Source organism: Haemaphysalis longicornis, unplaced genomic scaffold (genome assembly GCF_048455015.1).
Source record: "Haemaphysalis longicornis isolate Haplotype H1 unplaced genomic scaffold, Haemaphysalis longicornis Haplotype H1 scaffold_12, whole genome shotgun sequence".
In the NCBI taxonomy this organism is placed as follows: Eukaryota; Metazoa; Arthropoda; class Arachnida; order Ixodida; family Ixodidae; genus Haemaphysalis; species Haemaphysalis longicornis.
This window is the reverse complement of record NW_027526225.1, coordinates 50910498-50927665: the sequence shown is the minus strand read 5'-3', so window position 1 is coordinate 50927665 and position 17168 is coordinate 50910498. Positions and strand designations below refer to the sequence as shown.

Sequence of the window (17168 nt, the reverse complement as noted above, 5' to 3'; positions counted from 1 at the left end):
ATTTTTGGGGCGGCAAGGTGATTGACGCCGGCTCACACATTTACTGCCGTCTTTAAATTTCGTGCGCTTCAATTATTTCTCGCGTAGCTTGATTTCCGCTTCTCCCTATCACCTCGCACATGTCAAAGTGAGGTTTGCACCCGCAAGATTTGCAATGCAAGGCTAAGTTCGTTCCCCATCGTTCCCTTTTTTTGACGTTGTCATGCTCCCTCCATCAGTTAAGGCATCTGCCAGTCTGACCAACATAAACGGACCCACATTTCTTCAGGGGAATGCGATAAATCACGCCCCACGCATGGGACGTCCTGCACACGATGCTTCATGTGGAACCCAAGGTTCCTTAGGCATTCATGGCCAAGCTCATCTTGGACATTCAAAGTGCTCACAATACAGGGAGAGCATCATGTTGTCTTTCTTTTCTCATACCTGTGTTGTGAGCGCTTTGAACACCAAGATACTCTCAAGCACTTGCTTCTACAAATCTGATTGGTGCTCAGCACAATTGCACGCATTGCAAGGTTTATTTTTTTTTATTTATTTATTTTTTTTTGCAACCCTATTTTGTATTGAAGCATTTGAGACACCATTTCTCATTCAGTGCCTGTCTCGACACTTCCGAACCTCATCTTGACATCTGCTTGCGTTACGACAGCTGTAATGACACATCGCAGCAAAGAAAACGGTGGCAATGAATGTGAGACTCACTTTGCTCAAGCTTAAAGTCTACCGTGAGAGTGCTTCGTCACTCAATGATGGTAACTGGTTTGCCACAAGGCAAAAGCCAAGCCAAGGCACAAGCTGACAACCAGTTGGGCAAAGCATTTCTTTATTGTTTGTTCACTTAGCGCTATGGCCGGTATCGATTCACTGCAAATGCACTCCAGTCGCTCATTGCGACAGCAAAGCAACAACACTCATTCAGAGTCGGACCTTGTGCAAATCGCTGCTCAACAAAAGTCTACAAAATGCAACGCTTAAACACCTGCGAATAATCACTCGGGCAGTTGGAAAGCCACACCAACAGTCAAGATGCGAAAGTCCTCACGTTTAAGTGCTTTCCGAGAAAGTCTGTCGTCCCAAAAGCACCACAGTTTTCAGTACAGTTCTTTTTTGAGCTAGCTCCTTGGTGTGCAAAGTTGGCTTGAATACGACTTGGCTAGTGCAATGATAGACTGCTGCAATGGCACTTTAAAACAAAAAATTGAAATTCAAAAGGCCATCTTCAAAAGTGGCATTACTGAATGGAATTTCAGATCAGGTTCAAGTTTTGTACGCAACCACCGCAATTTAAGCGCCTGCACCCTCGTCCAAGAAACTGCCCGCAGCCGCTCGCACACAAACGAAGGAGCAAAGTTTTCTCGAGTTCATGCAGAAACTTTCCAAACAAACTTGAGTACACCTCAGTACTGGGTACAGGAAATCGTCAAAATGTGCTTAAATTCGCGAACATGTGCTAATTTGCTTGATTCGCTACATTCTTGCTAACAGAACAACAGATTCTTGCATGTTCCTCGTGTACAAGACTAACAAAACAACGAAAAATGAGCCTACAGTATTAAACAGCATTTGTCACCTGAAAAATGAAGGTTCTATTTATTAAGCGAGAGGGAAAACACAGAAAAAAGAACAACAACAAAGTGTTGGAAATGCATCTACAATAGGTCTTACCCGTGCAGGTGAGAGATGGATGTGACCTTCTTTATGGAGGCAAGAATTTGATCTCTCATTTCCACAGCAAGATTTTTCTTTCTTGCGTGAGCAGCCCAAAGGCTCCAAAACTAGTTCACAGAGGCGACTCCCCTCATGTGCTACACGACTGAGTGTACTACAACCGACAGCAAAGTTGTAGGAAGTCTGCTTTTTCTGTGGATTACAACTCCGGTTCCCTTGTTGGAATGCACCATTTGCGTGGTTAGCAAACCCACATATACTTCTCATGATTGCACGATGCTACGAACAAGCTGCAGTGATTTGACCGCAGTCAGCCACTAGCGTTGTACCGAGTCCAAAAACCTAGAAAGCCACATTGTCACGTGCCACACGACCACATTGTGAGCTCTTGTATACGCTTTCTGTTACACATTGTCTTATAATGCCATGCCTCACGAGAGTTCGAAAAAAAAAAAAAAAAGAACTTCACGGCAACATTAACAATTCAACTAGTTGGGCAGACAAATTTTTATGCGTGACAAAGACACAGATTTGATACAAGAACTGCCCATTGTGACAATGACAGCCATTCTTCAGCAAAAGTGTGACAACGTCCTGTGACCACGGCAACATCCCACCAGCGCAAATGTACACCGCTCGTAGCACTCAACATTTCCGGCGACTGATCGCAAACCAGAGGCAATGTTCCTCTGAACACCGGTAAATACTAACAGGTGTAAACACACGCTCTCTTTTTTTTTTAGATATGGCACTACAGCTTCGTCACCCAACCGGTAGTTTCGGCTCTCCTCTAATGAACGGCACTACATCTTTTCACGCTACTCTTAAAACAGGTGTCAACCCCGTCGCAGAGGGACAAAATCAGTATGTCAGCACCGTGCCTTGTGAACTGTCCAAAATCTGGAGCAGAGTCGACACTCTTCCAACCTCCAAACCCGCGGCAACAAGGGTCGCTTAGTGAGTCGTACACAAGTCCTCAAGACGGGGGCCGGCAGCACTCGGCACTCAGTGGATGGAGGCTTTAAGTTCAGAAGCCACAGGTGACACGACGAGAGACAGTGCAAAAAAACACGAAACGATTAACAAAAACGCTGCCGCTAGGATGCCACACGAAACGGCGCTGCTATTCAGGATGAGAGAAAGGTCGAGACATTCCAGCAAAGGTCGAGACATTCCACAAAACCCCAGCTCCATCAAAAACACCCAACTCTCGGATCATTGCCTAAGCCAGAAAGCGGCCAAAGTGCCTAACAGTTGTGAGCTGTAAACCTCTGCAAGTGCTGCCATTTTTAACAGTGCAACGTGCCTGTCTGCCGTTGGTGCTACACTACAAACAACGTGGAATCTTCTGGCGCCCAGATGACGTCTTTTCACTCGGGCAAACAAACGAACGCGTGCAGCCAGCTGGCGTGTTTCGTTCCCAAGAAAGAAAGAATGCCACGGACTCAACCTCAACAAGAAAGTGACCTCCTTATGGACGACTTAGATTCAAGACTTGGACAGTGTCTGCATGCGCCTACCGCAGTGAGGCGGAAGCCAGGATTGAGCTACTATGGACGTCATTTTCGGCCTTCACCTTCGAGGAAAGTGGACTGAGCCAGGCATTACCGAGGCCTACAGCAGATCACCAGGACACTGAAAATGTACAAAATGGAACTTCTTACTTTAGCCTAATTTAACAGCGATGCTGTTTAAGCTGGCGGTTGGGCCGGCAAATGTACGCGAGAAAACCTCATCGAGCGATGACGTCATCGCGCGCGCCGAAACCGGTTTGCCGTAGTTTTGCTTGCCTCACCGCACTCTGGTGGGACTCGTGTTGCCACCTGTCGAAGGCACGATACAACTGGTACGAGCACGGCTTTCGAAATGTGTTGTGGGTGGCTTGCCCTACCGCTTGTTGCGATGAATGGTACAGTTTTGACAGCGCAAAGAGTAAAATTAACGCCATTTTGAAAAAGAAAAAAAAAGCCAAAAGGCTGAGAAGCGATGTTCGTCCACTTTTTAATTAGCGTCCCACACGCCAGACCGCACAAGCCAAATGGTGGCCACTGAGCGAGTTCAAAAATTTTGAGCAAACGCTCATCTGCGCCCTCCACTACTGCTGGAGCTTCACCCTAAAGGGCATGCGTACATTGTACATACTTTAATGACCGAGTGTTCATTGCTCTAATGACGACACCTGGTAATTACGATACCACGCAGAAAACTTGACCGAGTCTTGAAGCTTAACCACGCAGAAAACTTGGCCAAGTCTCCAAGCATAATAACCACTCGTAAACTTAGCCGAACCAAGAATAAGTTAGGTGGGGCCTCCAGCTTCACTACTTGCCCAGTCTCATTGCCACTAGTGCGAAGCTGGTAGATTACCTTCAAACTTGAGTTCAGAGCCATGCAAAAGTGTACACACCAGCGACGCCGAGAATGGCCGCAGTTAGAACTGAAAATGCTTGTATACGAGATATTAGGTGGACATTGCACTCGCAAAACATTTAGATGTAAAAGATCGACATTACACCTAAAATGGCTGTCGCCAAGTCATGTTAGGAACAAGTTCTACAATGCACTGAGCCCACTGCAGCAGCAAACGTTCTCTTTTTTGCGCGAACATTTATCTAAAGAAGAGAGGTGCCAGTGGAGAACCTTGCGGAACACCCAGAAAATTAAGCTGTCCTTCAAGGCTGTCTGAAAACTGTGCATTTGCATCTTACTGCAAAGCTACTAACCAGTGCTACAACATTTTCCCAAACAAGCATTTGTTTTTCATTGGCACTACTGTGAGCATCTGGGGAGCAAGCACAGGTATCTGTGAGGATTGGGCCCAGCTGTCTCGAAATTGGCACAAATGCAACGGGGTTAAAAAAAAAAAAAAAAAAAAGAAGCTGAATCAAACCACGCTTTTGGTGAACGCTGCCCACAGCCCTGTACTTCTTGTCTGCAACGGTCTGACATATATAAATGTTTGCGCTAGAAACTATAGCACCGCTCTCTACCGCAGAACATCATGGTCGATATGCAAGTTGGGTGCCTGTCTTTGAGGAGCTCCAGACAGAGGACACATGTGCAGAATGCTGAATGCAGAACGCCGCAGAACGCCGCAACATCACATTACCTTTTGTACTCTCTGGCTAGAAGCAGCATGGCTCGGACTCTTCTGGCACGATTCATACCTTCATTAACACTTGCTAGAGGCTTTAAAATTGCCCTGCAACAGGGACGCTTTCCGTCACATTAAGCGTGTAGAAGCGGCTGCAATGATTATTTCATTTTCTTAACTGCTTACAAGTCAGCTGTATGCACTGTAGCCATTAGCATCATCTCAAACTTTGCAGACAAGACAGTGCCATTGCAAACTGTCCCAACTGCAGCCAGATCATCAATGGTGACTTCTGGCATGTTGGGACGCGCGCTAACCTGCGCTCGAAGACAACCCATCTGTCAAACGGCCCTTACTAGCGTAAAGTTTAAGATGCAATTTTACGAATGATCAAAAGGCGGATGACCCCAAGTCATTGATACTTCACATTTTCGCAATCACTGCTCCAAGTAAATGCACAATTTTTTTTTTCATCCATATAACAGTCATTAGAAATTGTGGCAATTTCACTGAATACTGACCTAAATTGCATGCTCTAGGTTAAGATCAAATGGGTCATAATACTTGTTCGAGCACAAACCATACATTAATTATATCAATATATACCGTAATACTCGAAGCTTCCAAGCGAAACTGCTCACGCAAGCAAGAAAATCGGCCATTTGGAATGTGCGAAAATCTGACAAAAAAAGAAAGTGCGCTGATTGGTACAGCAGGTTGACGCTGCAGTAAAGACACAGTTGTGTAGGAAAAAAGAAAAAAAAAAAAAAAAAAAAGAACGCGAAGAGGTACACAGGCAAACATGATCGTGTACAAGACCTTGTCAGTGTTCGACAGCGAAACAAACACTCTGGTAAGGAGGGTTTGTCTAATAGTAGAATACGGCTCAGGAGGTTTTTCTTGGGTTCTGGAGAGCAGAAGACGGAGTGCATTTTTAAAAGCACAGCTAGGCAAATATGCAGAAACGGACCACAGTTCGTTCGCCTTTCACTTTCACTCATCGATGGCTTTTGACCCGAGCACTGATTTGCATTGCAAGTATATCAAAGGAGGCAGCACTGAGGGAAGGCGTCTCACGAATGCACACAGTAGAGACCGAACAAGACATCACTGCCCTATACCAACAGCTAGATTGACTAAACGAGGGGGGCTTGTAAGCTTGATGTTTACTGCCACATAAAAAAAAAGAAAAACAACTGCTGTCTGAATTTGGCAAGTACACATGACTTTTTCGGCAATTAACGGTTGTAACTGCATTTGCAGCGGCTAGATCTTTACTTGTTGCGCCTCCTAAACAATTTGTATTCATCACAAGTAGCTACGATGGTACCTGCAGCATGAAAGAAAGAAAAAAAAAAAAACCCACAAGGAGAGACTAACACCCGTCCTTCCATTAACCACTGAGCCCGAACCGAAGTCCACTAAACGCATCTGCAATGAAAAGCTGCCAGTTTCACATACCATTTAGCTGTCATGCCGACACACTTGAGGAGTGCCATATTTGACATCGAATGAGCAGACCCCTTCAGTCACGTTTGTGGTTGAAAAGAAAGTGCGTAAAAAAACATGGAGAGATGGAAGGAACAGCAGCATTATTACTGATTTCCAACCGGGTACATGACCACGAAAACGGAACCTATGCGGAAAGGGTGAGAGGGCAGCACATCCACCTCGCTTCTTCGAAGGAATTACTCATACGCCACTTCCATCGTGCCTGCTTTCTAGAAAAGCCTATTTCGTTCGTGCTGTCCTCTCTACCCCTCCTTATAAGCCTCAGACTGATTTCTTAAGACTTAAGATATCCACATGCACTCAGCACTTCCGATGCTGTTACAAAACTCTACATTTTTAACCACGAACAGCTTGTACCAGCTTCGACTACGATTGGCTCAACGGCTTTTCAACAGTGGCCGCACAGAACGGGGATCCAATCCTCTCAATGCGGAATGACTCGAGTCGGCTGTCCCGGACGGATTGAGACAGCCAGGGGTTTTGTGGACGTACGACGACCGCCGGACTTCCGTGAGGCCCAACCCAGCGTCCACTTGCGGACCGCCGTGACGGAGGGGGGCTGATCCGCTGATTGCCGCCATTCTTTCTACGCCGCGCGGAGGACGGACTGTGGGACGCACTGGGATCATCTCGTCGGCTTGCTCACACCGGCCGCAGTCGGCTGGCTCCGTCATGGCTGCCTGCGTCATCCAAGGGCACAATTCAATCCTGCAATACAAACACTCCCTCCCCCATTAACTGCAATTCCCTACCATACTAGCATACAAGCTAAGAACGGCGATAGCCCATTTGTGTATCACTCCGCCAAATCAACGGACCTGGACGTCAATGCACGCGTACCTTGTGGAGGGAAATTGCACTTAAAGGGTCCATGAAAAGAAAATACAACTTTGGTTAACTTTAAAGACTTACGCTTCAGTACTTCACTCAGCTCCATTCCGGCCACAACAGACTTTTTTTAACCCATAAAAACGCAAGAAATACTTAAAAATTTCGCACCACAGTGACGTGTTATCGGCGCGTCTTATGGGCCAACACTAAAAACATAATTTTCAGTGGGTTAGGTGCACGTTAGGATTCAAGTGATGCGATCAAACAAAACTAGCGGCGCCACTACAATCGTCCAGGCATGTGTCCTGGCGATTGATTAGTTCGGCCGCCGTCAATCGCCCAAACAAGCTTCTGTGATGTCATAGAAAAGTTGCCGGAAACTGGCTAGCGAGTCGCCATAGCTCCACACGTTTTCTTTAATATCTCTGTTATTTTTTGGAAGTTTGCGATGACATCGGTATCATTTTTATCAGGACAAAGCAGCCTTTGTAATGAACCAAACTTGAATTCTGTCTTCATGGCTCCTTTAATAGACAGTTTTAGTATAGTGTGAGCTAGCGTTTAGCGCGCACAAAATACTGCGCTTGCACTCTGCAAATGTTTTCTACCACACCCGTTTTTCGTACAGCATTAGCAACGCTCCGCTAATACTGTGGTGCTGCTCAGAATCGTCGCTGGCGCCATCTAGGATATCAACAGGTAACTATATTTTCGCAAACAAACCAGCCCGTACGACCGCGACCCAAGGTAAACGGCAGTACCCCCCCACAACTGTTTTGTTCGGTACGGCTTGGCACAGCGATACAGTGAAGTAGAGACTAGTATCCTGCGCGACCGCGGGTACCTGTCGCTGTCAGCAACGCGAGAAAATCGGTGAAAGATAGGCACGCGCGTACACAACCATTCCGGCTGGTGCCGGCCAACGGGGGCAGGCACTCTGGAAAATTGCGAGCACCCACAACGCAAACCCTCCTTTTGTGTATTGTGCATGCACACTAGGGAGGGCGCAAGGATTAGCGCGCGCTAAACGCTAGCTCCCGCTATACTAAAACTCTCTCACGTGTAACACCGTCTGCCTTTTCTCACATAGTCAGTTTATCATCGCTGCAGCAATTTGTACGCAGATTAGGCAACTTCCGCTGTCGTTAATTTCTACCCGGGAATAAAATTGAAACATAGATTGTTGCGCCAGGATGTCTACCCGAGAATAAAATAGAACATAGAATGTTGCAATTTTAGGTGAGCTGAGTGTTTTAAATTGGACATACCACGTGAATTCAAAAACATTTTTTCTGTGGGCACAAGAGCTCTCTAAATCTGAGTTCCAGCCACTGAAACAGGGTACAATTGTACGGTGCGATTTCACTTCATTATATTATCACTCAACTAAAATGTACGAAATAACACTGAGAGTGGGGTACGGCACACAATGTTGGAGAAGACAATACCCAGTTGTCAGAGCCCTTCCATCAACCCTGGAATAAGAGCAGCATCCCTAAATGTCTTGCCAGAGTGAATTGCTTATCAGAAAGCCCAAGGTAAGCACAAGAGAGAGAGGTGCAAGCAAAGCTACGCATAAGCGATACCAGAGTCCTTCAATGCTTTTTCTGGTCCCAAAACTCCGGCCGCAGTTTCGTTCAGGGACAAAAGCCGCTACTAGGATTGCCACTGTCAGCGCGGTTGCATTCCGTGCCCGCGCCACCCGCAGGCACACCGCCACTCGGCCGAACCTATTGCGCCACTTCGAGGCAATCATTTATCGCACATCAAATGTTCCGCTATCACCGATATTTAGCCTGACATACAATGCGGTTGTTGCGTCCGCGTGTGAAAGAGCTTCTTTCGCTTACCTTCGCACCCCTTCATTTCTCCCACTGATCGGCGTCACTCAACCTAAAAAAACCACAAAAACTTTTGGCTCGCACCTCTGAAGCTGGAGCGACGTCCTGGTACACGGCAAGTGTTTGGCATTTTTGGCCATTGTTCCCACACACATGATCAGAAACGCCCCATCTACAAATTATTTGGAACTAGGAAAACAGACTGCCGATGCCGCCGCATTCCGTGTGGTAGGCCTAGCTTCCTCGACGCAGCGTGCAGGTCTCGTCTGGCCCCCGCCGCGCTCCCTTAACCACTGCGCAGCAGTTGTGGCGACATACGAACCTCTCCTATAGCGTTATGACGGAGTTTTGTGACCAGAAAAACATTGAAAGACTGTGACAATGCAAGTAACAAGTGAGGAAAAAAAAAGAGATGTTTCTTATGGTCAATCGTATAAAGCAGCTAAGTCTAAGCCCTGAAATTGGGTAGTAGAGACGGTTTCTGCAAGCTTGTGTCTACGTTCTGGCACACCGTTTGCCGAACAAACTGCTAACGCTACGAGGTTACGAGTGCATTGTTTGTGCCCTCACTAGAGCATTTACCTGGCTGTCCCATTGTTTGGTGCTGGAGTGGCTTTCTGGCCAGAGCTCCCCTCTGAAAAGCAGAAGGGACACAGGGTTCAGATAGAAGTATTGGGAGGGAGGGGGGGAGGGAGGGAGAAAGGGAGGGAGGGAGGGAGAGGGAGAGAGAGAGACAGACAGAGAGAGAGAGAGAGAGAGAGAGAGAGAGAGAGAGAGAGAGAGAGAGAGAGAGAGAGAGAGAGAGAGAGAGAACAGGTGTACCTGGCATTGAAAAACAAAAACAGGAACCTTAGAGAAACTCTGCTCCTCCAACCTCATAGCCTAGGACTCAAACATGGGAGCAGTACAATTAGGACATGAGAGCTTAGTGGAACAGGGTACCAAGGACATAGAAGGTACATCGGAATCGATACAATCTAGCAACTGAGATATTTTTTTTCGCCTCTGCTGCCACACCACCATTTCTAATGCACTTTACTGTTTGTGGTCTCCTATGTTTACACCCGAGACCTTTATTTTTTTTTTATTTGTTAGTTTGGTTGTTTGTACTCTCAGGGGCAGACACATTTTAGTTTAGCGCAGTGGAACATAGTAATCTCTGACGCCCTTACAGCCGAAATAAACTTGGCCCACTGCCACATTTTCACCAGCTCTCCTGACACTATATACGCACAGTTTTTAACCTCGCTTGCACTCAGCTGCGAGAGAAAACAAACAGTCCTGTGTAAACTTCAGCACACGACTTCATTAGCTAGACAAAGGCTGTATGTCAAGTAAGGAATTTAGGGAAGTCAGGGAATTCAGGGAAGTCAGGGAATTCAACTAACCTCGGCCTGCAGGGTCGCTGGACACCGCGGAAGTACCTGTGCTGGACTGCAAACGAAAAAATAAAAAAACGGCATGGGTTTTTTCCATCACAACTTTTCCAAACATGAAAAAAAAAAAAAAAAATAGCTGGGGCTTGAATCGGAGTGGTTTGTGCCAGAACCCACCGTTACAGACCCTGGAATACAGACACAGAGCAGCAGACTCTTTTAGTAAATGCTAAAAATTCAGTTGAGTTTTCCCGCGTTCGCTTAGCGTCGCCATCTGTTGACACCTTCAGCAACTACGCATCTCCCGTAGGAGCAGGTGTCTATACTTATAACATCCCCCTCGCGAGGGGCACGATCAAATGCAGAGCATTTCCGAGGGCGCACGACGTTAAGTAGTTTGCGTTAAGTTAACGTTGTTGCACTTGTGGCAACTGCTGACGAGAGAGCGCTCGTCAGCAGTAATTTGAATGAGTCAACGATATAAGGCGCGTTCGTAGCGTCCCATTCTGTGTCGGCTTTGTGGCACAGTGGGTAGAGCACCATGTACATTGCGTTCCGCCCGCAGGGTCGAGGGATCGAAACCTGGCGCCGGATAGTATTTTCTTTTATATAGTGTAGGGGGAGGGGTGCGGACAACGACAGTGCGGACTACGACGGGACAACGTGGGTGACATCGTGAGTTACTGAAATGCTCTGCATTTAAAAGACATTCACGTGAGTTCTGCAAGTTGTAAGGGACACGTCCAAGAGCAAAATTTTCAACACAAGTACTTTGTTTGTGAATGATTCAGAATTTATTTGTATCAAGTGGGATTAAATGCAGGAAAATCTAAATCGACACAAAAACATGAACAATGAATTCTTGTTTTGTTTTGCACGTGCAAATTGGCAAGAATTAAAGGGACCACACTACAGTGTTGCATGGACTAGTGGAAGAAGACGCAACTGTTGCGATGAAAACAATTTCAGCAGGATTTAAAAAGGCATGCGGCAAGTCCTTGTCATAACGAAGTTCTAGGGGCCTCGCTATTGTCTTCAATAAAGCGGCCACGATCTGCACTCAACACAGTGCACTGGGCACGTGAATCACGTCAAATGAATCAAGATTCTGAATAAGCTGATTGCATTTCACAAGGGTCCTACTGTACAAGCGAAGTGTAGCAATGCAGTGTGCAGTTACAAATATAATGTGACACCTGTCTGCCCACCAGCCTATATACACCAGATCAAATTTAATTGTGGGTTTTCTGCGCTAAGACAGCACGTGTGCTAGAGGATCGCCACAGTGGACGTTACAAGCCAATTTGAGTTCCTTTGCACCATAAAGTTTCATGAGCCAATTTTACAGACCGAAGCTTTATGCGTGGCATTGCAGAACTACTAATTCCGCTGTTCTCTCTGGTGGCGCCCTAATCCCAGGTTCTTCTGTGTTGGCGAGGGCACGGTCAACATTTATCTTCACACCTGGCAGCAATGGGTGGTTTTAAAAAATGTTGTCAAGGCCCTTTGCAAACAAAAATGTGCATTGTATTAAGGAGACTCTGGCTCTAGCACTGACGGGCAGCTCCTTATTGAACAAAAAAGGTATAAAAATTCACGAGGCCTTTCGTGAAGCAGACAAATAAAACTTGACCGCGGTAATTACAAAAGAGATGGTCTTTCTTGTTCTACATTGTTCGTTCGTAAATAACTAAACGCAAAAGTTTTTTTCTGCGTTTCACTCGATTCAGCAAGAAATGTTACGGGTGAGTTCGCTAGTGGGTTTGTGACCCACTGGGAATTGATCGCTTATTCGGTATCTGATTGGTGAGGCAAGAATGAGTGTAGCGGGGAATATTGTATAGAGAGAAACCAGCTTAGTGCATGCTGAATGCTTAACCTAAGCTTATACAGGGGCCCTCAAACACTGAGTATCGCCTTGAGCTAAAGCTTGAAGTCATCATTCTTTTTGAGCAGCCGGGCATTGCCGATTACCGCGTCGTCAATATATCTACTACATGCGCGATGGCAACATTTCGTGGAGCAGCGGCGGCGGAGAAATAAAGGGGGGAGGAGAGTGGGCGCGTATCCTCTCGGGGACCGTTGTTAGATATTAGCGGCAGAATGAGACTGAATAGACTCGTAAGTAAAAAAAACGGAGCTCAACGGTTTGGACTTGTTTAAACAAAATTTAATTCGTATGATTCAATTATCACTAAACACCGAATCAAGCATAACCATTTTTCACTTATCAACTCCTATAGAGTGGCAGAAAAGTTAACTGTCTCTTATTGCAATGACAACCATGAGGACATGTATACATTATTATGTTGTGAAACTCCCGTTGCAAACCCAAAAGGGCGAGCGTGCAGGCGGAAACAGTACACTGAACGCCGTTTAGTAGTTCTGCAACGCACGCATAAAGCTTCGGTCTTTAATACTGGCTCATGAAGTTTAAGCGCGCCGTTTCGCAGACTTTTGTAGCTTGCGGATCTCCACCTGAAACAGCAGTTCGCACTGGCATGGCTATCGAAAAACCTGGGAACTTGGCACCCCCACAGTGAACGGGCTGCTGCAATGGGTTTCGGGGCGATAGAGCAAGCACAGTCGGTTATATAGGAGGCTATGGCTGTGCGAATTGTGCTTTTTGTAAACAAAACTCTTATTGCACAATTCGCTGTTTACAAATTACATGGCGAACAAGAAAGTTAGTGACCAAGAACTGGTCTTGTATGAAATAAAATGGCGCATTTAAGCAGACGCGGAGTTGAGGAGGTTTGTGGAGTACGTTTGCCATTTGCTGCCAACTACAGTGGGACGTGAACTTCTTTAAAAATTATTTGTAAAAGTTTCAGCGCTTGTAGTCTTTAACACTAAGAAACTTTTTGTGCGCCTAAAAAAAAAAAAAGAAACCGATTACCTTTGGAGAAGTTATTCTAGCCTGAATTAGTGACATTCACCAAGCTGCGTTCCTATCAGCCGCTGGAACTGCTCGTCTATGCCATAGCATCCAGTTTTCACGCGAGAAGTGTGGCTGTTCCAAGCAGTTGGCAACCGTCGTCAGCTTCGAAAGTACATCGCTCTGCCGAATAAGCAGTGCCGCAACACTTAATTCGCAGGCAACTTTGCCGCATTCAGCGCCGTCATTTGTGTTTTCGTGCTCACTGTGCCGGCAGTGAATTGATAACCCAACCAATTCGCTACTCCGGTTATACAACATTTCCACTCAGAGCGGCGTCGGTGCGCTTGCGGTGGAAGGTATGAGTTCAAGGAGAAAAGGTATTTTTGAACGCTTCTTCCAACACCCCGCATAGGCTAATGCATTCATGCACGTCCAAAATGAAAATGAAACTGGTTGCACGACTCAATCCATAGTAACTTCCGCAAGACATCGAGTGCCAATCCGAATCCAGAACTACCTATCATGCCTATTGCGGCGCATGATCACAGTGCGAAATTCCTCTCTAGTTATTGTATGAAACTCTGTTTCACACTTTTTCGTTGGTCTCCTGTAACACCAACACACCACCACACACAGTGTAACACCAGTGGAGCACCAGTGCAGCACAGATCAATTCTGAGGGGAGACGCAAATTCTTCACGGTGCAGCTTTTCGTGGCCTTGAAATCTACAGATGATAGATATCAGGTAAAATTACGTATCTGTTGCTCGACGACTTGACACACATGCACATACACTACAACATAGGTATGTCTCATGTCTTCTTGACACAAAATTAATCATCTCGCTTTTTAGAAAAGAGAAGAAATTGTGGAATTATGAAATCAGGTAGCCCGACACTCTAGACACATGCAAAAAAGAAAGACGTAGATGGTATTGTCCTTCTCAACTTTTCTCGTAGTGAAGCCAGTGGAGTACTGTGCAACCAGGCACTGTTCAAAGCGTCTGCACATATTTAAAAAAAATCAAAAAGGAGCAACTACCAGGCCGGGGCAGTCTCAGGATTTCAGCAATGTCACAGTTGGGTTTCAAGTACGACGTCCTATCCTGCAAGTGTCGCACATTTTCCGTACACAGCCTGTACAAGTAGGCTCAGGCTTCAGACTGTTGTGGCCAGCACTGGGGGTAAGCACAATGAATAAAGACGAGCTTGTGAAAAAAAAACAAAAAAAAATCTCAGGGCACTTAAGTCGGCCTATGTGCGTTAGAGACAAACAGTAAACTATTGCGACGGGCACCTTTTATATACCCATGCACCCGTGGGCACAGCCGCCACACCATTTCACTGTCCTAAATCCATCTTTGTGCATCTTAACACCATCTCACTAAGCCTTACTATCAATCATTAATTAACTTTGGTACAGTGAAATGACGTGGCTGCTGTGTCGACGGGTGCACGGGTATATAAAAGGTGCCTGTCACAATAGTACACCAGGGGTTTGGCTTCAATGCACATAGGCAGACTTAAGTGCCCCGAGAATTTTTTGTTTTTTCTCGGCTTGCGTACTTGGTTTGCTTCTGGCCTCGTTTGGGTATCTGTGCCATTCTGGCTGACACCGGGGTCATTCAAGGCCACCTTTCAGAGAGACATACGAGGCTTTTGCCTCAACGAAATCAAACGCAGTCTTCAGAGTTGGGCGCACCTGCGTGGTCAGTGGTGGTGGTGACGACGACGACGACTGGGAGTGCACGAACAGTGTGACCCGCTGCAGAAGCTCCGAGGCCTCGTCGCTCGCCGACAGGTTCACGCCAAGCTGCCAGCAAAAAAACAAGCGCGGAAGAACAATAAGTTCGTACACAACCACTTGCAAAACCAAATGTGCTGAGGTAGCAGGTATACCACGCTCAGAGGAAAACGTTGCAAGAAAAGCAGGAGCTTCCTTCCAAGAAATGGTCGTTTCAAGAGCGTTTTCTTTTCTTTTTAAGCTGCAAACAGGCATGTGCCCCTGAGCCATGAATGAGAAATTGTGAATTTTAGTTTACATATAGAAAATAGTGAGATATTCGCTATGATCCGTGAAATATTTGAATGAAACTAAACATTTGCTTGCTATCTGCTTCAACACCAGAAACCACTATTTGCACCGGCCTGGTAAAATTGTATTGTTCATGACACTTGCTGGAAGTCATCCACTCAAGCCCTTTCCAGGAAATTCTCTTTGCGTTTGAAAAGAAAAATTGGCACGGAAAGAAAATGGGGAAGCCAACTGGGGTTCCCATGACGCATTCAGATGGAACCGCTTAGCATTTACTCTAGAATATTCAGCACCAACAAGCTCGAGACTCTCCTCTGCCATTCCCTACATTTCATGCTTTCTTTTCTTTCTTTCTTTCTTTCTTTTTTTTTTTTGTTTCTTCGAGGATCTGATAACTGGGAACTTTGAGTTCATAATGCCAGTGGCTGCTTTTCTGACGGAGGCAAAAAGCAAAAAAGCCCGTGCGCCGAAATTTCAGCGCACATTGAACATCCCCAGGAGGTCCAAGTTAATTCGGAGCAATACACTATGGCGCGCCGCATAGCCCAGGTCTAGCTTCGGTGCGCCAAACCCCACAATCAATCGAGCTGCGAATGCCAGGGCACCTCCCGTGAGGCGTTCGAGAAAGAAGCCCCTGTGAGACACCCACCTGGGCTTGGAGCTTGCGGTAGAGGCCGCCCAGGTGGCTCGCTTCCCTGAGCGCACCCACCGTGGAGCCGTTGGTCGTGGCGTTCCCCGACCACAGCTGGTCCAGCTGCACAGCCACATGATCGCTGACGTCAGCTCACTCGTACAACGACCTACTCTCGGCCTACTCTCAAGTTACTCTCCTACTCTCGATCTACTCTCTACTCTCGACCTACTCTCAAGCTACTCTCCTACTCTCGATCTACTCTCTACTCTCGACCTACTCTTGAGCTACTCTCCTACTCTCGAGCTACTCTCCTACTCTCGATCTACTCTCAACCTACTCTACCTACTCGACGTCAATTACAAGGCAGTTTCACACGCTTTCCCGTGCTGGGAGGAGCGACCGAAAAAAGGTTGCATGCACAGAAGAAAGGCTCAAAGGGGAAACTGCTGGGCATGCATGCGCGCATAATCAGACCAGCAGTGACAGTTTTCGCAAAATGCTACAAACGCAATGCCAAGCACAGATTGACTGACAGTAGACAGAAGGTGCCAATCCATTCAGTTATGAACTATGCTTCTACGCACACAAACGTAAACTGAAAATGCAATAAAATTAGTAATTTAACTCGCTTGCATGCACATGCACACACACGCACACACAAGTAACCCTAATTACGGTACGGTCTTCCCTGAGCAAACCCTACGAATCAACACGGCAGCTACGCTGAAGCCTCAGCTGCATAACGGACTGCCAGCCCCATACCATCAGGTACAGTCTTTGTCAAAATTTTTTAGGCCATGCCGAAAGTGCACACGCCACCAAAAATTCAAAGTACACCTTACCTTTAAAGCGAGGCAGAAACATTTAATGCCCGAAAGCTGTAGAAAACGCTTTTCTTTCGTACTGTTATAAAATAATTTAACCACAGTTTTGTTTTCAATGCTCTGGAGCCGAGAAACCGTTGCCATGGCCTAGAATGTTTTGACAAAGACTGTATACAAGCTCCTGGTCAGGTGCAGGCGTGGTATGTCACACAACATAAGTTATTACAGTGAAAGAAAGGTTTCTACAATTAGAGTTTCTCAATGCTTTACAGCCATACAATGGCTTCTTGCCATTATTCAACCTTTCTGCCTTTTTCATCACAGGATAACTTTTGTCGCTAAAATAAGGATGGGCAGTGCTACATCAAACCTACACATATCTGTAAAAAACTAGCAGAATAAATTACTGTCACTCCAGAATCTTTTTTTTTTTCTGATAAGGAAGGGTGCTGCATTCGTCGAGAAAGAC

At 46.2% G+C, this 17168-nt stretch overlaps 1 protein-coding gene across 2 annotated transcripts in view; it reads right to left on the bottom strand.

Annotated features, from left to right (window-relative positions):
• Positions 1–809: 809 nt before the first annotated feature.
• Positions 810–17168, bottom strand: part of LOC144162631 (uncharacterized) — a 58235-nt gene continuing 41876 nt past the window's right edge. For both annotated transcript variants that reach the window (XM_077693245.1, XM_077693246.1), the window contains exons 9-13: positions 15891–15995; positions 14909–15019; positions 10338–10383; positions 9532–9583; positions 810–6957 (exon numbers count right to left, since the gene is read on the bottom strand). In XM_077693245.1, the coding sequence (XP_077549371.1) occupies positions 6948–6957; positions 9532–9583; positions 10338–10383; positions 14909–15019; positions 15891–15995 (324 nt within the window). In that variant the 3' untranslated portion in view covers positions 810–6947. The remainder of the gene's footprint in view (positions 6958–9531; positions 9584–10337; positions 10384–14908; positions 15020–15890; positions 15996–17168) is intronic.